Source organism: Fusarium oxysporum, chromosome 1, assembly GCF_000149955.1.
Source record: "Fusarium oxysporum f. sp. lycopersici 4287 chromosome 1, whole genome shotgun sequence".
NCBI classification, from domain to species: Eukaryota; Fungi; Ascomycota; class Sordariomycetes; order Hypocreales; family Nectriaceae; genus Fusarium; species Fusarium oxysporum.
The window spans coordinates 407,431-427,421 of record NC_030986.1 but is presented as its reverse complement, the minus strand read 5'-3'; the positions used below and the strand labels follow the sequence as shown (position 1 = coordinate 427,421).

Here is a 19,991-nt window from a genome sequence, read left to right as displayed (position 1 = left end):
TCTAGTGTCAGAAGCATTTGACCCGAGGGTGAGTTGGTGTTAAGATACTAAAACCCAATAGGCTCTTCCGTAGTAAGCAATTCCTAATTGACGATTAAGGTAATATCGGAGCTTCAATGCATTACTTACCTACCTAAACCAGTCCATGCTGCATATCTCGCTGATCCTACGGGAAAAATCCTCCGGAGAAGTCTCTTTCCCCGGCTTATATTGACCGCAAGCTGTACTCTGGGCTGCATTTACTTCCATTTAGATACTATACAGAGTGGGTGAAGGTTTGTGCTAGACGGCTGTTTTTCACTGTGACACGGAATTCCGTCTTCCCCAACCCAACCCTTGCGAAGATAAGATTCGTCAACTTACTCCATAGTATAGTTAAGGGTTAACTATTTCTTGTAGCCAAAGTTACGATTCGAGTCCTGTTCACACCCTCCTAAATTGAAGACGGCTCGTCGTAGGCTTCAGGGGCTACTGTAGCTTGGAGCTGACTACGCCAAACATCAACAGGTTCAACATCTTCTCCTATAACTAATTCACATCGTTCAATCAATCATTACATCTATCATAAGTACCATAACGTCGTCTAATAATTCGTCCTACTCTGATCCCCATACCCCTCCATCAAAAACTCCATATCATGCCATCCCGTCATCTCCATCTCACTCCCTGGCACATACTGCGCCATAGATCCTTCAGCCATCCCAAACCCCGGAAACGGCAAAAAGTCCAACAGTCCTTCCATCGATCCAAGTGCCATCCCTTGATCCTGCTGTGCTTGTATTTTTTCAGCCGACCAACCATCTGGATACGGCGGATTGTTCATGTTGATTCCCTGCGGGGGCAAATTCGCTATACCCGGAGGATCAGTCGGATTGTTGGCGCACTCTGAGAATGTATCGACAACTTGAGCCAATCTCTTCATTGAGCCGCATTTATCCGTGTGGTTGATGACATTTCGTAAGGTCGCGACTAGACGTCGGACTTTGCTCTGGAGTATTACTTCATCTGGTCCAATACTCTCTGCACCTTCGCCAGGTCGTAACCGCAATAACCGCAGGATTAGTATCATAGCAGAGCAATAGGCATAAAAGATATCAAGGCCAGAAAGACCATTGATAACATCAAAGTGATCTAGGAGTATCATCAGATAACTCAGTTGACATGCATGCTTCACACATAGAGCTGCATGTGTAGGAACCGGAGTTTTTGGTGCGTCTTCTTTCCGTGCTGCTGCAACTTCGCGAAGAAGAAGTGGACGTGTAGCCACGATGGCGATGTAATGGAAGTGAATGTGCAGAAGTAACACGGCGCGAAGTTGAGCTCTTGTTTTCCACGCCAACGATACCTTTAATTCTTCCATAGCAACAGCTCCTTCATGATCGATAGATTCCAGGGCCGGCCCCTCCATCTTGATCCACGAGACATCGAGACCAGGCGCTTTTCCAATATCCCTCTTCCAACCATTCAGCGCAGTCAATATTTCATCCAACGTCGGCCCTGAACTTCGATTTATGTCAACGTGCAGAAGTCTTGTTCGCGCGAGAATGGCTTGAAGTTTGACAGACCATGATACGAGTCTTGCGTCAGTTCCTACACCTCCTTCGACAAAGCCTTCTCGTGGTGGGACGACTTCGACGTCGAGTTCTTGAAGGCCACTAGGTCTACCGAGACTTGAAGCAAGGAATTGCTCAAAGGAGTAGAGTGTGCAGAAGACCCATTTTCGAACTTCTCTTTCTAGAGGTCGGAATGAGACACTCATGTCTGAGCGATGAAGACCAAGAGCGAAGGAGATTCGAGTAGCTGTTCCGGCAATGTTCCACGCAGCATTTCTTTCATTATTGTTATGTAGAAATAATGAAAGAAGGAGCAGAACTCGAACATTCGTAAGTGAGCACTTCGAGATAAACTGAGGGAGCAGACCCCTAGCCACTGCAATAGATCTTCGTCGAAGAGCAGAATGATCAACATTTGGTATTGACCTATCAGCGATAGAGCCAAATACCACAATCATATGAAGGCAGCCTATCCAACCCCAGTCCGGTAATCGAAGTGGTCTCGAAGGAAGACGTGAACTGCGGCGAGCTTCGACGATGAAGCTTTCGTACTCTTCCTCAAAGGTAGCTCTGTGGAATAGAGGAAAGTCGTCGTGAACATTCTTGAAGTATGACTGGATAAGTAGATCAAGGATTTCGTTTGAGGGAAATTGGCCGAGGATTTCATCCATGTCTGCTGTTGGAAGACGTGTAAAGTCGCGCGCAATGGCAGAGGTGATGGATCCAGGGGATGGTCCATCTTGAGGTGTTGCTGCAGTACGTGGTGGTTGGTCATCTTCGTCTTGTCCATCAGCTTCCAAAAGTCGACTTGTGTTATCCTGCGTAAACTTGGTGGCTCCTTCACGACCAGGCGATGGATAAGGGCTATTATTAGAGTCAACAAGATTCCGGAGTTGATTCCAGAAGTTCAGAGTCCCTGATGGTCCGATATAGTGCTCATGACCAGAGTTATCCTTCACAAGCGACGATTGCGGCTCCTCACTATGAGACTTTGAACTCCTCGGCGATGTATCAGCCCTCGAATGGGCCGTGATGATATCCGGGCCTGTACTCGGAGTCCGTTCTTTACTAGAAGGATTCTGCACCAGATCTTCAACTCTTATATGTGTTCTGTTAGGATCAGAAACATCAGGCATTTTATACCCCATCTTCTGGCCCAATTGTGCAAGATCACTAACATGATCAAGAGTTTCATTCGGAAAAGCGCCTCTGACAATTGCTTCGAGACATCGATACCTAATGGTGTCAACGACGTTACACAACATCCAGAGAAGTGAGACAAACCTATCACTCAAATCATCCACACTCCCGTAGAAACGCGTCTTTCGTGGCGCTGTATACGAGCAAGTGACGTTATGTTCAAGACAATTCACACAGCCTACGCCCGAAGGATCAGGTACACATTTGCACCTCCTCTACAAGCAGTCAACATCACTCAGAAGACATCTTTACAGCAAAATACTCACCTTTCGACAACGATCACAACTTTGAGCGTTCCTCTTACGGGATTCGTCAGGGATGCGCCGCAGACGACGCTTCGCATTTGCAGATTCAGACATGGTTTTACGGAGGAAAAGGACTCATCGAATCGATGCTTCCCGGATCTGGGGTTCCTTTTCCCGCGGGACGGATGCATGCTTCCGATGGAATACGTAGATGGCGTGGGAATAAGACGCTAGTGGAATGTTACCTTGAAAGTTTGGGGATGGAGAAACTAAAGACCGCTGGCTACCCTACGCCTCGGGTCGGTCCAACATGACGACCTCTCCGTCAGTATAACGTTAAACATTTGACATGTTTCGTCGTCTTATTAATTCGTCGTTTGTCTACCACAAAAGTTGTCTTATCGCGAGAAGTAACATCAGAATGGCTAGTTCTTTGACACTCCCCGATTCCAGAACGTTGGCCTACGCTTTGGACTCCTCACCAAAAGAAGGACCCCTCATCATCTTGTCAAACTCCCTCACTGCACCTCTTTCAGTATGGGATCACGTCGTCAAGGTCCTCAACAGCAATGGTTATCGCACTCTACGCTATGATCAGCCCGGCCATGGCGGATCATCCGCACCTAAGGATTTAAGCCCTACGTTTGACTCTATGGCTGAAGACGTCCATCATCTTCTCAAGAAGCTGGAGATCAACAAGGTCTACTCATGGATCGGTGTCTCGATGGGTGCGTCAGCAGGTGTCTACTTCACCACCAAGTATCCCAACGTTGTAAGCAAGCTCGCCATCTGCGACACCATCTCTTCATCGCCCATAAACGCCGGCACAGAAGATACCTTTGGTCCTCGCGTCGCCGCAGCCCGAGAAGCAGGTAATCTCGACTCAACCATCCAAAGCACACTAGAGCGATGGTTCGGCAAAGAGTGGCTCGAGAACAACCCTCAGGAAACACAGCGTATGCGAACAGTCATGTCTGGAACTACGATCGATGGTTTCGAAGCATGTTGTAACGCACTGAGAAGCGAGACTTTTGATCTTCGACCGAGGTTTGCTAAGATTGGTTCGAGTGTCGATGATGCGATTTGTATCGTTGGCGAGAAGGATGCGAATCTACCGGAGACTATGAAGGAGATGAGAGATAAGATCCAAGAGGGGTTTGAAGCGGCGGGTAAGAGCAACAAGATTAATTTGGTGATTATCAAGAATGCTGGCCATGTTTCGTTTGTGGATGGTTTTGAGCAGTTCACCGCTGAGGTGTTGAAGTGGTTGAAGGCATGACTACGCGTATCATTCCCTATACCAGTTATCGTATAATCAGACGAGTCTCGCTTTTCAATACAAGGATCATGTCGTATCAGTTCAACTCCCGCTGCAAGGTCGGTAAGCCGAGGATATCACCAACTCCCCAACCCCGCACCATCAAATGTCGGTATTTCACCAACAACACTTTCCAAGTTTCCAACCTCGCGTGCAAAGCAACAATCTGATGTAAGATAATTCGGGGAACTTGATCATCACCTCGAAACGAAGAAAAACATATCACAAGATCCTAGTCGATAGCATCGGCGAACGCTAAAGGTGGAGTAGTGCCGAGGCTAACCATCCCCCCGACTCGCCGATCGGATATCAGCCACCAAATTCTGTTCTGCATGATGCACTTACTGTTGGCCGATGGTGCAGATTCTATGCCATGGGCTTGCATGAAATTTCGATAGTTTGAGAAAACCAAGAAACTTCGCCGAGTTTTATTAAAAGCCACTTTTGACAGTTAATGAGATAGCTGTGGATCCTGGTCGGAACCACTGTGATGCGACATCGGGAAAAAGGGATAATTTACGTATGATTCAGTTGGTCATTATTCATTATGATAGAAAAGACTGCACTCTAATATCCAATTATACTCTCTGAACTTTTCAAGATTCACCCCTTGGAACTGTCATGACAGGTGGTTCCAGAACAACCGTTCTTCCATGCTTGATCAGCTCTGTAGCTTGCATGAAGAACGAATCAATCCTCAGAATAACAGGTCGCAAGAAAACCTTTGCAGCTACATCCTCCGTAGCACCAAGTCGCTGCAATGACTGATGAAACTTCTCCAACAACCGATAAGCAGCCTCGATATCTCGCGGATCACTCGCCAGCAAGAAGAGATAGATCAGAAAGTTTCCGCACAAGATAAGTTGCGTTCGGGCAACTGCACTGCATTAATTACTGTTTCGGAGCGACATCTTGATCGGCAAACTTACATCTTCCCCAGAAGCTTGTTAGTTCCTCCTCAGTAATGTACGCCATGAATGTCGTAAAGAGCTCGAACTCTGCTAGTGCGGTGGAGAGCCATCGCTGAAGATTAGATCCTGGTGTGACCTTTGCGGCTCTTGTGGCTGGGAACATTAGACCCCGGAAGAGCAGCACCTGCGTAGCGAAGAAGGATATGTGAAGGGGTCCTGGTTCGTGTTAGACATCGGCGAATTCTAAAGATGCATGTCACATACCGTTATGGGCGTAGGGTCTCACGGCCAAACAGCTTGGGATGAGGCTGGGCCATTCCTTGAGGGTGTCTCGGATAGGTATCAGTTGAGTACGCGTCTGTTGAGTTGATCGTACACCGCTGGATCATGTGAGTCACTGTCGTCAATACGCCGATGATTATGTTACTTACTAGCTGCAGTCAAGGATGGCACGCATCTCCCGAGACACAGTGATCATTTCAAGAAAGCGTGCACCGTCAGACACGCGGAACGTGGCATCCTCAGGATCGATCATATAGCGAAGATCGTCAGGGATATCCTCGCCAGACCGCAGATCATCCATGTCCGGGGGTGGAGTCGTGAAGGACTCGTAGCTTATATGCGGGGGATTACCGTGGCTTACAGCTGACCAGCAGTCTGTGTAAAAGACTGCCCACCAGAGCTTTTTGCGTAACCTCTTCTCCCAGGGTGCTATGTTCCACTTGTCAGGGTCTTGGTGCAGACCGAGCATCTGCGCTGTTGCTGTGGCTTGACAGGCCATTACCCATACATACGGTGTCTCAACGCTGTCAATCTCTGGGGGTACCATGTGCATCAGCAGCAGGGCTGACATTAGCCTGGAGAGATTAGGCGCATCAAGTTCTCGTCTCAACGCTTCTTGGGCATTGTTAGTGAGCTCATGCTGCTGGAATGGACAAGGTATTCCCGCAAGCGTTGCGTCCTGCTTCCAGAACACACACGCCAAGGCGTAAACGGCGCCCCGTAGCGACGAGGGTATGTCAAGCTTGGCGGTCGCGTATTGCCGAAGGAAGCGAGTCTTGTGAATGACGGGGAATCCTACGTGAACGTGCCGGAAATAAAGACGGACGAGGGCCGGGCCGTGGGGCCAGACGATGCGCTCTATCGCATCGGACGCCACCTGCCTAGCCTCGTTCTTGTGATCGGGGAACTCGTCAAGCAGCAGGAGGAAGTGCATCGGGTAATCATCCACATCAGGCCCGCCATGGTAGACCTGCACAAAGTTGGCGTCAATGCCCTCGCGCTCACTGAGAAGCACGGATCTAAAGGCGTCGAGGAAGTAAGGGTCCTGCTCTGAGCCTAACGCCATGGCGTGCGCCGTACGGCCTGGGACATCTTCAAGAGCGTAGGCGACTTCTTGATTAGGCTCCAGGCGCGGTGGATCTAGGCTGATGCTTTGATCCAGGGAACCTTCTCCAGGAGCTGGCACGGGATGGCGCACGAGACCGTTGTGTACAACGGCTGCGGACTCGGATCTGTGCCGAGTAGCTTCAGATGGCGCCGACGGTGAGATGGCCGATGTGCCAGATGCAGATACAGAAGCAGATGCAGACGCCGGGCTTAGTGCATCTTGGCCTCTGGAGGACTCGGGCCCAGGGCCGGATGTAGGCCGGTGGGCTAGAGGGTCAGTATCGGAGAGGGACTGGCATACCAAGCCTCTGCTTTTACAGAAAAGGCCTGTATTACAGGTTGATGCAACGGTCAGTATAAGCAATTCACAGATCGACTAGCGGGAAGTGTCACATCAAGTGGAGTTTGTGTGAACCACTGGACTGGTAGTGGGTGGGAATCTTGGAGGGGGGGGGGGGGCGCCTCACAAGGGGGTTCAGAGGTGATGACACAAGCAGTCTTCCGACGACGACAGGCGTCGCAGGGTCTGTTCTTGCGGCTCCGTGGCTGACGGGCTTTACCAAAGTTACTGCGAATGCTGAACTTGCGGGGTGTAGCAGTGGACGAGGAAGAAGTTGCCCGTTCCCGATCGCTAGCCTCAGCCTGAGAGTGATCCATCTGATCTTGGTATGATTGCTACTCGGAGGAGGCGGGCCAGGTACCCGTTAACGGTAATACGCTCCACGCGCGTTTGAGGGAGAGTGTGTAAAAACGAGCCAGGCTGCGGGAGCGAAGGAGGGAGAGAAAGAGGCGAAGAGATGTCGGCGAAAATCGCGTGATGGAGGGGGGCACCGGGAAAGATAAGTTGGCCGACAAGGGAGGGTTTGGGCGCAGAGCACGGAGTTGGCCGAGTGAGTTTTTTTAGGGGGCGGATCTTCTACTTACGTACTAGTGTCTCGGAAAATGATATTAGTGTGAAATTACAGAGGGCACGGGAGCTAAAAGAAGAGCGTGTTCAAGTGCCGTAGCTTCAGAACATGTTCGCGTTTTAGCCTGTCATGACGCGATTTCAAGATGCGACAATTAAACAAGTGGAGGGGTTGAAGATCTCAATCAGGTTCTACCAAGGTAACGTTGCTACTATCAGAAGATAAAAGTGATGAATTTTTATCCAGAATCCCCGCTATGTTTGATATGGTAAATGATAATTAAAAAGGTCTCAGTATGGGTAGAGTAGCAGATAACAGGCTTGCAATCTTGAAAAGAAACATCGCCAACGTGAATCTCGTAACTAAACAGACGTGGTCAGGGAGTTAGGTCCCTTGTTTCGCTGAAAAGAGTGCTCTTCAGTTGATCCAGGCTCACTCTCGGAGTAGGTCATATCCCAGCGTTCATCATAAACAGCTTGGACCTCCTTGGCAGTTGTGCCATCCTTGATGAAGGCGTCAAACCTCTTATCAGGGACTACAATGTGAAGTCCGTAGTAAACAGCAGCACTGACAACGAACCCAAAGAGGTAGTTCAGCTGGTAGAGGTTCTTTGCGCCATCTGAGACCTTAGCATTGACATTAACAGCAGCGATGAAGCCTGGCATTGTAGGCGCGACACCAACAATCCACTAAACAAGATTGAGTCAGTTGAGTTTTCCGCGCAATAAAAACAGTGTGGAACTTACCGCGACAAAAGCACGCCAATTGATACCAAAGTTGTACCAGTAAATGCTATCCTTGTTACCCACAAAAAGATCGTCAACATTGACCTTGGCCTTCGCCACCAGGTTATAGTGAGCCACCATAAGACCAGTCATGGGCGCCAAGAAGACACTGTAGCCTGAGAGCACAGTGAGGAAAACCGTAGCGGTGTTGACGAGACGCCACGGGTTGACGATGGGGCTGAGAAGGGCCATGAGATAGGCACCTCGTCGAATGTTGATGTACTTGGGGAACACGGAAGCAAGATCGATACCGCCTGCGAGGGCGTTGCCGGGAAGATTGCTGCCGAGCTGAGAAATGGATAGGGCGAGACCGGCGAAGAAGATAGCAGCGCGGGTACCTGCGGTTGGATCCTTGGCCAAGAGAGCGGCGAGGAGGGTAGGGGGATTCCAGATAGCCTCGCCCATTCTCTTCTGCGTAGCGGCAGTGACGAGAATGCCAATGACAGACGCTCCAATACTGTAAAGCGGAAACGCAACAGTCTGGCCCCAAATAGCGTCCCCAGGCTTCTTCGACAGACGCGCATAATCGTTCTGGTTAAGAATACCAGCCGCAATACCACCAATCGTCGACATGATTCCCGAGATGGTAAGCCACGTAACACTCTGCGGACCACCAGTGACCGGAAGAGGTGTACTATCAGCAAGAGTATCTCCAAATCCATCCGATCCCATGGTCGCCAGCGCCCAGATCAGAAGAACCAGGAAAAAGACCAGCGTGACAGAGCTAGCAAAGTAGAAGAACTTTTGTATTCGGTGCGGTTTGATCCATAGGAACGGGAGCGTGACGATGCAGAAGATGAAGTAGGAGACGAATTGCGCGGATGTCATGCCGGTCGACGCGGGGATCGTGTTGGGGATGTGTTTCTCGAGGTTGGGATCCCATGACAGAAGCATGAGATACGTGCATTGTCCGCCGACCCAAGACTGGAAGCCATACCAGACTTTGATACGTTAGTACAACCCAGACATCAAATGGAGGAGAGGTGACATACCAAGGGAGAGAAAGATGCGGTTCCAGATGACGAACTGCGATCCCCAGATTCCCCATACCGCTCGACTAAAGACAGGGAAGCCCACTGCAATCCGTAAGCCAATTGATCCTCGACGAAGGATTCGGGAGTGGAGTTTTACGTACCGTGGTAATAAGCTCCAGCAAGTGAAGCAAGAATCAGCGCAGCAGTCGCGAGGATGTTTCCGAGGATGATGGCGATGATGGCCTGCCACCACGTCAAGCCAAGGGGAATCAGCGCGCTGCCGGTCAGATACGTCGCAATGTTGCAGTTGATCAACAGCCCTGTCAGATGCCCGTTGGTTAGATGCGCTTATGCAGTGTGATTACTCTCCCCATCTCGGCAAAAAAACAAAATCACAAACGAATGAAAAGTAACCGTACAGAAGTTGTGGAACGTTAGAAACGTCCATGTTCGTCGCTCAGTCCCAACAGGTCTGACATCTTCATTCTGCGGAGTAGCAAATTAGGGGGGTGACGCGTGTTAAGGAGGTTAAATAGTTGCGTACGATGAAGCGCGAACCACGCGGTAGTTCAACGCGCTTGAGAAGATTCGCAACGGCCATTGTTGGACAGATGAAATGCGAATAGCTTCAGATTTCCCGAAGCCTCCGGATCGATAGTGTGTACAGTAGCTTGAGGGGGGCTGCTGTCACTGTGGGAATGATTTAGGGGAAAGCAGAAACTATAAGGGTCCGCTGGGGGGGGGGGGGGGGGAGTTCATTGGTGTGACTGGCGTTCGATCTGCTAAAAAGTTTAATCCTCAGCCTTATCTTGTGATTGTCCAGTTGAGCCACAGACTGGAATTCGGGATCAGAGGAGAGATACGTACCCCGGATTGAGGCGTCGGCCAAGAGACGCACGACATTGTCCAATGATAAGGAGATCGGCAGTTCAGGGAGATACGATGCTGAAAGGAGAAGAGGTTCCGGTGCAGTTCGGGGAAGTTGTTCAATGTCTCCTCTTTTCTCTCTGGCGTCGGCCAACTCGCTCCATCCGTTCTCGCCGCCCCCCTCTCGCATGATCCAGTCTCAGCGAGGAAAACATTGGAGAGGAGTTATTTTTCCCACTCACTAATGAAAATGTCAGCTCTTGAAAAATAAAATGCAGTAGAACTACGCACTATGGATGACCTCTCACTTATAAAGATCTGGTGATACCTCTCTTCTACGCCGCCCCCACCGTAATATGCTTTCAGGCACCTCCAGGGTATCATCCTCCCAACCAACAGCACACTTCTCTACCGCCAACATGTCCCTGTACCGAATTGGAGTAGACGTCGGAGGTACCAACACGGACGCGGCCATTCTCGACATCCGAGCTGCTGCCACATCAACCCCTGGCCGTGGCGTCCTCGCCTCCCACAAGGCCTCTACCACGCGAGACATCACCAGCGGTATTGAGGCTGCCATAAGAGCAGTCCTCCGCGATTCAGGCGTTGATCAGAGCGGTGTTCTTAGCGTTACCATCGGCACAACGCACTTTATCAATGCGCTCGTGGAGGCCGATGCGCGAAGATTAGATCGTGTCGCTGTCGTGAGGCTGTGCGGGCCGTTTACTAGACAATTACCGCCGTTTTCGGATTTCCCTGTTGGATTGAGGAGTATTCTCGACGGAGGAGTTTATTACCTCGATGGAGGCCTTGAGATTGACGGACGAGAAATTGAACCGTTGAACCATGAGCAGATTAGACAGACTGCGCGTGATGTCGTCGCAAAGGGAATCAACGTTATCGCTCTGGTAGGCGTGTTCTCACCCCTCGACCACGACGGCAAACACGAAGAAGAATGCAGACGAATTCTTCTTCAAGAAGCACCATCCCTCCAGGTCGTATGCTCCCACGACATCGGCCCAACAGGATTCCTAGAACGAGAAAATGCCACCATTCTCAACGCCTCCATCCTGCGAACAGGACACCGCGTGAAGAAGGGTTTCAAGCGCGCCATGCATCGGCTGCAACTCACGTGTCCTCTCTTTTTATCGCAGAACGACGGCACGCTTATTGATGCAGACACAGCCGCTGAGTTTCCCATCAAGACTTTTGCGAGCGGTCCCACGAATAGTATGACTGGTGCTGCGTATCTCGCTGGACTGGATCATAAGCGTGAGAATGTCGCGGATGACGAGGAGCCGCAGGTTTTGGTTGTGGATATCGGTGGGACGACTACTGATGTCTGCGCACTTCTTCCATCGGGTTTTCCACGACAAGCACCTGGCTTCGTAGAAGTCGGCGGTGTGCGCACTGCGTTCTCTATGCCAGAGGTTGTATCAATCGGTCTCGGCGGCGGAAGCAAAGTGCAAATCGACCCTACTACACAAAACGTCACTGTCGGTCCTGGATCAGTCGGACATTTACTCCAGCAAGAAGCCAGAGTCTTTGGAGGCAAGACATTAACGGCGAGTGATATCGTCGTCGCGCTGGGCAAAGCGAAACTAGGGGACCCCGAGCTCGTCAAAGACGTACCCGCGCACATCATCGAAAGCGGCCGCAAAGAGCTCAAGAAAATGCTCGAGGGCGTCGTCGAGCAAATGAAAGTTTCCTCCGCCCCCGTGCACGTCCTCCTCGTAGGCGGAGGTGCCCTGCTCGTAACCGAAGACCTCGCCGGCGTCGACGAGTGCATAGTACCCATCCACCAAGGCGCCGCCAACGCCGTCGGCGCGGCAATTGCCAAAGTATCCGGCGAGATCGACGTCGTGGAAATCCCTGAGGGACGCTCCGAAAAGACCATTGTGGACGCTGCGTGCGCGAAAGCAATCGACATGGCCATCTCCAAAGGCGCAGCGAAGAACGACGTCAAGATCGTGGAGATCACAAAGACACCGCTTCAGTACATGTCCAACGGCGCCATGAGACTGCAGGTTCGTGCGGTGGGACATCTCGCCATTCCTGAGGAACTCACGCCGCCGCCTTCACCGCCCGTGATAAGCGTGCAGGAGACAGAGGACGACGAGGGTGAGAAAGTCAGCGTTCCTGATGCTCTCACACCAACGTACAAGCCCTCTCTCCACGTTGATCTCGACGCCTATCGCCCTGATGTTCAGAACGGAACATGGTATCTTTCCGAAGTTGATCTAGAGATGATTGCGACAGGATGCGGTGTTCTCGGCACAGGCGGCGGAGGACCAACACATCACGAGTACCTCAAGGGCTTGGATGCGCTACGAAATAATCCCAAGGGGAGATTACGGGTTATTTCGCCGAAAGCGCTCAAAGACGATGCTATGATTTGCTTTGGCTCGTGGTATGGGAGTCCGAGTGTGATTAATGAGCGTATCGCGGGCGGGAATGAGATTGTGACTGGTATCAATGCTGTGAACAAGGTTGTTGGAAACAAGACCTTTGATGGCATGTACATTGACGAGATGTAAGTCAAGTTCACTCTTGTGTTTGGGAGATGAGTACTAATAAAGACAGTGGTGGTGGAAATGGTATGAGCGCTTTCCCGCCAGCTGTTCATTTCGACGTCCCTGTCGTCGATGGCGATGCCATGGGCCGAGCTTATCCCACCATGTATCACGGTACGTTTCCTAACACTCATTCAGTTGACCCTCTATCTAACCTTCATAGCTACGTTCAGTGTATACGGCCACTCCCTCACACCCTGCGTTCTCTCCGACGCTCGTGGAAACACCAGTGTCGTCATGGTAAGCATGACCACCCACCAATCTCTTCACAATTCACTAACAACAACAGAGCACCGATAACCCAATCCGTCTCGAGAGTCTTCTCAGAACAACGGTAATCGAACTCGGTCTCGGCTGCGCAGTCTGCGCCAATCCCCTCCCCGGCTCCGTCATCAAATCTCACGGCGTTCCCAACACCGTATCTCAAGCGTGGTATCTCGGCCGCGCAGTGCACAATGCTCGTCGCAAGAAGACCAGCTACGTTGACGCGATTGTAAGTTTTCCTCTCCGCCCAATTGATCGCTACTATCCAATTCGGCGCTGCTATAATCGAGTACCCGCTAATTGGTCAGTTTGACGTCTGCGCTGGAAAACTTCTCTTCACCGGCAAGATCGTCGATGTCCGTCGCTACATCGGCGGCGGCTACACAATGGGCTCCGTCGTGATCGCGCCCCTCAGCGAAGACGAGCGCGAATCCCACAAACAAGACGCCCCCAGCGACCGCCACTTGGTGATCCCCTTCCAGAACGAATATCTCTACGCAGCCCTCAGCGACGCCGACGGCTCAGAAGCTTCACAACAAGTCGTATGCACAGTGCCCGATCTAATCTCCATTCTCGGTCAAGACGGTGAGGGTATTGGATCTCAGGATTTGAGGTACGGATTGCGTGTCAATGTTGTTGCGTTGCCGGCGCATCCGCTGTGGAAGACGGATAAGGGAATGAAGGTTGGTGGGCCTGAGGGCTTTGGGTTGAAGATTCCGTATACGGGGGTTGATAATGACTTTGTGGAGGGGAGGAGTGTGATTGATGAGTTTGGGGCATAGCGAGCATGAGAATTGGGATCCAGCATTTTTGAAGCATTCGAGGAGTTTGGCGTTGAAGCATTGCATTGCATGCATGAGAACGAGCGATGAGTGCTCGTTTATGAGTCTAATACCGATAGCATTTATGATCATCATGACGAAGTTGATATCTATGATTAAGATAAGGTGTAAGTGAGTGAGATTTGTTGACAGTTTGTGATGGTGAGGCTCAGTCAAGACCATTCTCGAAAGAGGAAGCGTCGGCATGTGTGTCTAGCTCCGGCAGTGCGTGTCATGCGGCACGGCACGCCAAGCGCAAATTGTCTTGGATCATTGACTACATTGCTAGAATACCTCTATTGGTAATAGATGTACTCGAGTTCCTGCTCCATCGCTCATCATTGACGGCCTGGCACTCCTCGTAACAGAATTTGAGTCTCAGCTACAGGGCATGATTCAGTGCGCCAGCATCAAAGTAAATTTGGTGCGGCTTTCGGATGCTGGAAGGACATTCCGCACTAGGAATTTGAACCAAGTGCACAGAGACAATAATAACAGAACATTAAATTGAGAATACGGATGATGATACAAGAATGCGGAGGGGAACGGTACGTCTCACTCAAGAAGACGCGACGCGGTCGCAGCGCGTCTGACAGGTGTAGGTTAAGCCGTCGTCGAGACTCAGATTTATCTCGGTAGGGTAGGGTAGGCCAATTGACAAGAGAACGTAAGAATTTCGAGTCTCTGCAATTCAGAGCTGTAGAACAACCGACAAAGCGAAGATTGTATTGAACTATTGAATGACTTGCTGACAATTACAGACGCTGGTGATGTGATGTTGATCAGCTACCAGCAGTTTGGGCCAGCCCACTAAATGCACATGACCATCAAACTCTTCCAAAAGCATTAGACAATAACCAGGATGAAAGAAGAGCAACAAAAAGCATCAGGTTCAATTTAGCCAGAATCGAAATAATGCCATTCTCGCATCTCTCGATTCATCCCATCACAAGACCCATGGTATCACGAACCCTCGCCTGTCAAAACACACCGAACATGTGACTCCAGCACTCAGTCCATTCCCCCAAACTCTTGGGTCTCATTGCAGCGCTTATCGCCTTTGTATTCGGACCTATTCCCACAGTGGAGATCCGGGGGAACACACCATTTTCTTTCTCGGATCCGAAATGATCAGCCCGCATTTTTAAGTAATAAGCGCAGTGAGCTTACCGGTTTTAAGTAATATACGGGTTTAAAATGCATGCCTTACGGGATATTTTCTTGATTCAAGTGACATGATCGACAATGACACCACTAGCCAGTTAATGTTCCGCGAGGTTGTTGCCGAATAGAGAGTGAACAGAACGGCCAAATACTCGGTGGTAAAGATGTAACGCCACGGATGAAGATCCACTGAACAAGTGGTGATCTTTGGGGATGATGGTTTTTCGTATGGAGATGAAGAATATGGGGATAGAGTTAGGCTTTGACTGTATCTATTGTATCTGAGTGTGATGAACTCCAGTAACTGAAGCTTTAGAAAGTTGGAAAACTTAAATCGAGACTATGATCAATGGATCGTTTGGTGATAGCACAATAATTGACTGACATACAAAAATTCGAAGGATTTAGCAATACGTCATATCACAAACAATTCCATGTTCTACCCACCTCCATCAACCCCAGAACGTTATCCCCGTGCCCAGTGGAGAAGCTCCCAACAGCAAGGATCTCCAGCATCAGGAGCTCAAATGTATGCAACCCGAGGACAAAGCAGAATCCTTCAGCGTCCACATTAACGGGACACATTAACCCGAGGCCATCATCTCAAACAAGTGTAACCATCCCCAGTGAGCATGACAGCTATAAAACGCATCTCGCCCCAGTTGCATCGCTCGTCTTACAGCTCAATCACTTACAGACTGGTTTGACTACACTTCTACCAATATGCCTATTGGCAACATTTACGTGATCGCCGGTGTCTCCGTCGTAGGCGGTGCACTCTTCGGTTTCGACATTTCCTCTATCTCTGCTCAATTGGGCGAGAACTCTTATAAATGTTACTTTAACCAAGGACCTAAAGGACCGCCATTTGATGATGATGAGGATTGCAGTGGACCTACCTCGCTCAATCAGGGTGGTATAACGGCGAGTATGGCTGCTGGTTCGTGGCTGGGTGCTTTGGTATCAGGCATTATCAGTGATCGTCTTGGAAGGAAGTACTCTATCATGGTTGGCTGTATCATCTGGTAAGTCATCAAAATGGTAGCACAAAGGTTACATACTAACATCGGTAGGATCATCGGGTCTATCATCTCCTGCGCCTCTCAAAACATCGGCATGCTCGTCGTCGGCCGCATCATAAACGGCTTCGCAGTCGGCATCGAATCCGCCCAAGTCCCCGTCTACATCGCCGAGATCTCACCCCCCTCCAAGCGCGGCCGCTTCATCGGCATGCAGCAATGGGCCATAACATGGGGCATCCTGATAATGTACTACATCTCCTACGGGTGTGCCATGATCGGCGGCCGTCACTCCTCCGACTACTCCACCGCTGCATTCCGTGTGCCCTGGGGTCTTCAGATGGTTCCTGGCGTGTTCCTCTTCTTCATGATGATGTTGCTGCCGGAGTCTCCTCGTTGGCTTGCGAGGAAGGATCGTTGGGACGAGTGTCATGGTGTACTTACCCTTGTGCATGGGCATGGAGATCCTGATCACCCGTTTGTAGCGCTGGAGTTGCAGGATATCAAGGATATGTGCGCTTTTGAAGCGTCGATTGCTGATGTAACATACCTTGATCTGTTCAAGCCGAACATGATCAACAGGACTGTCATTGGCATCTTTACTCAGATTTGGTCTCAACTTACTGGCATGAACGTCATGAGTAAGTCTTCTTCACCTCCTTACAGATTTGATGCTAACAATTTTAGTGTACTACATATCTTACGTCTTCTCGATGGCAGGATACAAGGGCAACGCAAACCTTCTCGCTTCATCTATCCAGTACATCATCAACGTCTTGATGACCATCCCCGCCCTTCTCTGGATGGATAAATGGGGACGGCGCCCAACATTCCTCATCGGTGCTACTCTCATGTGCACATGGATGTTCGCCAACGCCGGTATCTTGGCTGCTCACGGCACTGAGATCCCCAAGGATGAGCGCGACTCTCCTCAAGTCTCCATGAGTGTCGGTGGAAGTGCTGCAAAGGGTCTTATCGCCTGCACATATCTCTTCGTCGCTTCTTACGCACCAACGTGGGGTCCAGCCTCATGGACATACCCCCCCGAACTCTTCCCTCTTCGTCTCCGAGGAAAAGGTGTCGCCTTTGCTACCTCATCGAATTGGGCTTTCAACACTGCTCTTGGACTGTTCACACCCGTTGCTTTTGAGAACATCACCTGGAAGAGCTACATCATCTTTGGTGTCTTCAACGTTGCCATGTTCATCCACGTATTCTTCATGTTCCCTGAGACAGCTGGAAAGACACTTGAAGAGACTGCGGATATGTTCGAGGATCCTAATGGTATCAAGTACATCGGTACTCCAGCTTGGAAGACTCACGTCGCTACTCATCTTACTACCAAGGCCGAGAAGGGTGATGTCGAGGCCAAGCTTGGTGCTGCTCATGAGGAAGATGCTCAGCATGCGATGACTGAGAAGTAAAGGGTGATGAAAAATGACAATTGTTAGTGATACGAGCAGGCTCGAACCGGAGCTGTGTTTAGTGGATACCCATGGTGGGATAGGAGTATAATTATGCGAATCTGATAGTATGTCAATAATGAAGACAGAAATGCCATTCCTTGATATGCGAAGGGCCATAAGATCGTGTGCTAGAGTATCTCATCGCCAATGGCGTCAAAGTTATGCCTTTCAACCTATACGACATGAAGTGTCGAGATAAGGTGTGCAATCATTAGCTATCAGGTCTATCAACTGAACTAACACTCATAAACACACTTCAAGCAGCATAATGACTACCCGAATAGTAGCCCAAGATGACATGGAGTCTTACATGTAGCTAAAGCACTCTGGGATTTCTTATCTGTGTACCTTACACGACCATCACATAATTCACCTATGTATTCCAAAGCTAGTAATCCATGAGTAGCATTTCCTCTACCTCTTAAGTGGCTTCTAGTTAGTTATATCAGGAGAGGTTGTACAGAAAACAGGAGATACCTTTCTATCTGCCCCTGGGACAACCCTTGTCTTAGGGACGCGGCCACCTCTTCTCGATGTCTGTTGTGACGGACCGGAGCCCCTTCCTCGACCTCCACCACGGGCAGGATATCGTTCTCTTGGTTCTGCTTGCGACAGGCCGGGGCGGTACTTCGCGGCTTGTTGCTGACCATCCGGGTAGTACTCGTTGTCTTCATCGTAGTTCTGCGCTGGTTGTTTGCCCCGTGCAGGAGGTCGTTCTTCGTAACCTGCATCATAGCCATCTTCCTCATCAAACGAAGGCCGATTCTCAAAGTCTCTTCCACCGTTGTCATCATGCATGAGTCCTTGGTCACCTTGATGCCCGTGGTAGCCATCAGCATATCCATACTCGTATGCGAGACTCTCGTCATCCACGTACTGCTCTTGTTGATATCTCTGTCCTCTTGTTTGCTGTCCCTGTCTCCCACTTGGTTTTGCCTCATAACGCTGCCCATAGTTTGACTTACTCTCTGCTGCATACACCCTCTGTCTTGACGCTAGGAGGCTTGCAGACTCCCCGAGGCCCCATCGATCATGCCTAAGGCGGAAGTTCTTCGCTTGCTGTGCGGCAATGACATCATGAACCTCTCGAAGATACTTCATAAATGCCAGATATGCCTTCGCCACATCTTAGAAGTGTTTCTTTGTCAACTTGATCTTGACCATCTTCCTTGACATTGCCGCTATCTCCATAACGTTCCGGCCGCCACTGGCACCTGGGTTGGCTAGCTTCTGGCCCTCAAACTCAGCGAGGGCAAGAGCGGTTTGGCAGGCATTACGGATCTGACGACCGTTCCAGCGCGCGTCTTTGTTCTCTGCAAAGTAGTCAAGGATGAATTCGTTGACGGACAGTTCGTCGAGTTCAAGCTCAGCTTCTCCTCTTTCCTTCTTCTTCTCGAAGCGGGCTTGGATGCGTGTGAGATTGACCTTAAAGACGGCAAGGGTGGAGGCTTGGCTGAGAGGAGGGTAGTATAAGCTGATGTGAATACGCGAAGTGAAAGCCTCGTCGAAGGTGCCGACACGGTTGGTGGTTAGGAATAGGACACAGCGTAGTACTCCAGAGTCCGAAGGAAGACTACGATGTGGGACACTGCGGTCAGCATACAGTAATGCTTCGCTGGACACCGAACTTACCAGCCACAAGGCTGTTACGATCAAAGTTCTCAGTCTGTCGAGCTTCAAGAAAAACATCTGCTTCATCAATGAGCAGAATACAGCCCCATCGACTTGCAAGAGCAAAGTTCTTCTCTAAACGGCTCTCGACAGCATCTGCTGTAGACCCTAGATCTCCTGAAACCGTCCGTTAGTGATCGCATTCGAGGGTCCAAAGAGCAATAGAGCGCTTGCCGCAAGTGATTTGAAACAGAGGTTTGCGGAAATATGTCGCAACGCATTCTGTCTCAGTCAGTCGAGGTCTGTATATTCACAGTAGTTTGAATAGTTACCTGCTGTAGTCGTCTTTCCTACCCCAGAGGCTCCATACAGGAGCAGGATCAAGCCCTTGCCTACACTCCATGTCAGCCATCATCAAAGATGATGAATTGGGGACCAATTACCTTTTCCGCGGACAATATCAACTTCATCCGTCTCATCGTAAGCAGACGCCTTGTCTAAGAAATACTGTGTCACCAGACTTTCTACTATTTATCTGTGTCCAGGTGGTAGGATGAGCAAGTCAAATGTGTTCTGATCCTTCATGGGGCCGAGACATGTCAAGTCGAGCTTGGCTGTGAGTGCTTCATGTCAGTTCAGTTTCCGATAACAACCTGACTCCCTTTAGAAGACACGAGGTATAGTGACAGAGATCTAGCAGGGACATGGTACTCACTCCACTTCCTGCTCCTCATAATAAATCCAAAGATCCTATAACTTATAATCAACCTATCCTCATCAGTGATGTAACCCTCATCCTCTGTTGAATCTCTCAGCGATCTCGCCGCAATCGTCAGTGACGGCATACCTTCACTCAAATCAGTCTCCCGAAATTGACTGTGCACAAATTCACTAGTCCGGTTATGCTCCACGAAAACGTCATC

At 50.0% G+C, this 19,991-nt stretch overlaps 7 protein-coding genes across 11 annotated transcripts; 3 read left to right on the top strand and 4 right to left on the bottom strand.

Annotated features, from left to right (window-relative positions):
- Positions 1-269: 269 nt before the first annotated feature.
- Positions 270-3,121, bottom strand: FOXG_20416 (uncharacterized protein). 2 transcript variants are annotated; one of them, XM_018400699.1, is made up of 3 exons: positions 3,020-3,121; positions 2,838-2,968; positions 270-2,789 (listed from the first exon to the last, which is right to left on the bottom strand). In XM_018400699.1, the coding sequence occupies exons 1-3, from the start codon at positions 3,110-3,112 to the stop codon at positions 584-586; spliced, it is 2,430 nt and encodes an 809-aa protein (XP_018248901.1). In that variant the 5' UTR covers positions 3,113-3,121; the 3' UTR covers positions 270-583. The 2 variants fall into 2 exon arrangements, with proteins under 2 accessions (XP_018248901.1, XP_018248902.1); XM_018400700.1 differs by having other exon boundaries at positions 2,838-3,121.
- A 140-nt stretch (positions 3,122-3,261) lies between these two features.
- Positions 3,262-4,923, top strand: FOXG_10968 (3-oxoadipate enol-lactonase). The gene has a single exon (XM_018390439.1). The coding sequence runs from the start codon at positions 3,348-3,350 to the stop codon at positions 4,275-4,277; it is 930 nt and encodes a 309-aa protein (XP_018248900.1). The 5' UTR covers positions 3,262-3,347; the 3' UTR covers positions 4,278-4,923.
- FOXG_10967 (uncharacterized protein) lies at positions 4,815-7,466 on the bottom strand. Of its 3 annotated transcripts, XM_018390436.1 has the most exons (5): positions 7,084-7,466; positions 5,659-6,943; positions 5,492-5,607; positions 5,246-5,443; positions 4,815-5,193 (listed from the first exon to the last, which is right to left on the bottom strand). In XM_018390436.1, the coding sequence occupies exons 1-5, from the start codon at positions 7,271-7,273 to the stop codon at positions 4,913-4,915; spliced, it is 2,070 nt and encodes a 689-aa protein (XP_018248897.1). In that variant the 5' UTR covers positions 7,274-7,466; the 3' UTR covers positions 4,815-4,912. The 3 variants fall into 3 exon arrangements, with proteins under 3 accessions (XP_018248897.1, XP_018248899.1, XP_018248898.1); XM_018390438.1 differs by lacking the exon at positions 7,084-7,466 and having other exon boundaries at positions 5,659-6,977; XM_018390437.1 differs by lacking the exon at positions 4,815-5,193 and having other exon boundaries at positions 5,443-5,607.
- A 101-nt stretch (positions 7,467-7,567) lies between these two features.
- On the bottom strand, positions 7,568-10,032 carry FOXG_10966 (uncharacterized protein). 2 transcript variants are annotated; one of them, XM_018390434.1, is made up of 6 exons: positions 9,828-10,032; positions 9,703-9,769; positions 9,445-9,603; positions 9,302-9,385; positions 8,271-9,250; positions 7,568-8,213 (listed from the first exon to the last, which is right to left on the bottom strand). In XM_018390434.1, exons 1-6 carry the CDS (start codon positions 9,882-9,884, stop codon positions 7,887-7,889), a joined length of 1,674 nt encoding a protein of 557 aa, XP_018248895.1. In that variant the 5' UTR covers positions 9,885-10,032; the 3' UTR covers positions 7,568-7,886. The 2 variants fall into 2 exon arrangements, with proteins under 2 accessions (XP_018248895.1, XP_018248896.1); XM_018390435.1 differs by having other exon boundaries at positions 9,445-10,032.
- A 342-nt stretch (positions 10,033-10,374) lies between these two features.
- On the top strand, positions 10,375-14,571 carry FOXG_10965 (uncharacterized protein). Its single transcript, XM_018390433.1, has 5 exons — positions 10,375-12,683; positions 12,734-12,837; positions 12,887-12,963; positions 13,013-13,216; positions 13,296-14,571. Exons 1-5 carry the CDS (start codon positions 10,507-10,509, stop codon positions 13,767-13,769), a joined length of 3,036 nt encoding a protein of 1,011 aa, XP_018248894.1. The 5' UTR covers positions 10,375-10,506; the 3' UTR covers positions 13,770-14,571.
- Positions 14,572-15,521: 950 nt separating this feature from the next.
- On the top strand, positions 15,522-17,625 carry FOXG_10964 (uncharacterized protein). Its single transcript, XM_018390432.1, has 3 exons — positions 15,522-15,997; positions 16,046-16,632; positions 16,679-17,625. Exons 1-3 carry the CDS (start codon positions 15,696-15,698, stop codon positions 17,413-17,415), a joined length of 1,626 nt encoding a protein of 541 aa, XP_018248893.1. The 5' UTR covers positions 15,522-15,695; the 3' UTR covers positions 17,416-17,625.
- Positions 17,626-17,889: 264 nt separating this feature from the next.
- On the bottom strand, positions 17,890-19,913 carry FOXG_20415 (uncharacterized protein; the record flags this gene model as incomplete). Its single annotated transcript, XM_018400698.1, has 6 exons — positions 17,890-18,573; positions 18,619-19,030; positions 19,086-19,245; positions 19,401-19,460; positions 19,512-19,565; positions 19,784-19,913. 6 exons carry the CDS (start codon positions 19,911-19,913, stop codon positions 17,890-17,892), a joined length of 1,500 nt encoding a protein of 499 aa, XP_018248892.1.
- Positions 19,914-19,991: the final 78 nt, after the last annotated feature.

Bases quoted from the DNA above. Each gene is read 5' to 3' on its own strand.
- FOXG_10965 (XM_018390433.1), top strand. From the start codon at position 10,507: ATGCTTTCAGGCACCTCCAGGGTATCATCCTCCCAACCAACAGCACAC. The intron at 12,684-12,733 runs GTAAGTCAAGTT...TAATAAAGACAG, and splicing joins GGCATGTACATTGACGAGAT to TGGTGGTGGAAATGGTATGA. The intron at 12,964-13,012 runs GTAAGCATGACC...TAACAACAACAG, and splicing joins GAAACACCAGTGTCGTCATG to AGCACCGATAACCCAATCCG.
- FOXG_10966 (XM_018390434.1), bottom strand. From the start codon at position 9,884: ATGGCCGTTGCGAATCTTCTCAAGCGCGTTGAACTACCGCGTGGTTCG. The intron at 9,770-9,827 runs GTACGCAACTAT...GCTACTCCGCAG, and splicing joins CGCGTGGTTCGCGCTTCATC to AATGAAGATGTCAGACCTGT. The intron at 9,251-9,301 runs GTATGTCACCTC...AACGTATCAAAG, and splicing joins CCGCATCTTTCTCTCCCTTG to TCTGGTATGGCTTCCAGTCT.
- FOXG_10968 (XM_018390439.1), top strand. From the start codon at position 3,348: ATGTTTCGTCGTCTTATTAATTCGTCGTTTGTCTACCACAAAAGTTGT.
- FOXG_10967 (XM_018390436.1), bottom strand. From the start codon at position 7,273: ATGGATCACTCTCAGGCTGAGGCTAGCGATCGGGAACGGGCAACTTCT. The intron at 5,444-5,491 runs GTATGTGACATG...AACACGAACCAG, and splicing joins GAGACCCTACGCCCATAACG to GACCCCTTCACATATCCTTC. The intron at 5,194-5,245 runs GTAAGTTTGCCG...AATGCAGTGCAG, and splicing joins AACAAGCTTCTGGGGAAGAT to TTGCCCGAACGCAACTTATC.
- FOXG_20416 (XM_018400699.1), bottom strand. From the start codon at position 3,112: ATGTCTGAATCTGCAAATGCGAAGCGTCGTCTGCGGCGCATCCCTGAC. The intron at 2,969-3,019 runs GTGAGTATTTTG...GACTGCTTGTAG, and splicing joins GTTGTGATCGTTGTCGAAAG to AGGAGGTGCAAATGTGTACC. The intron at 2,790-2,837 runs GTTTGTCTCACT...TGACACCATTAG, and splicing joins GTGGATGATTTGAGTGATAG to GTATCGATGTCTCGAAGCAA.
- FOXG_10964 (XM_018390432.1), top strand. From the start codon at position 15,696: ATGCCTATTGGCAACATTTACGTGATCGCCGGTGTCTCCGTCGTAGGC. The intron at 15,998-16,045 runs GTAAGTCATCAA...TAACATCGGTAG, and splicing joins ATGGTTGGCTGTATCATCTG to GATCATCGGGTCTATCATCT. The intron at 16,633-16,678 runs GTAAGTCTTCTT...TAACAATTTTAG, and splicing joins TACTGGCATGAACGTCATGA to TGTACTACATATCTTACGTC.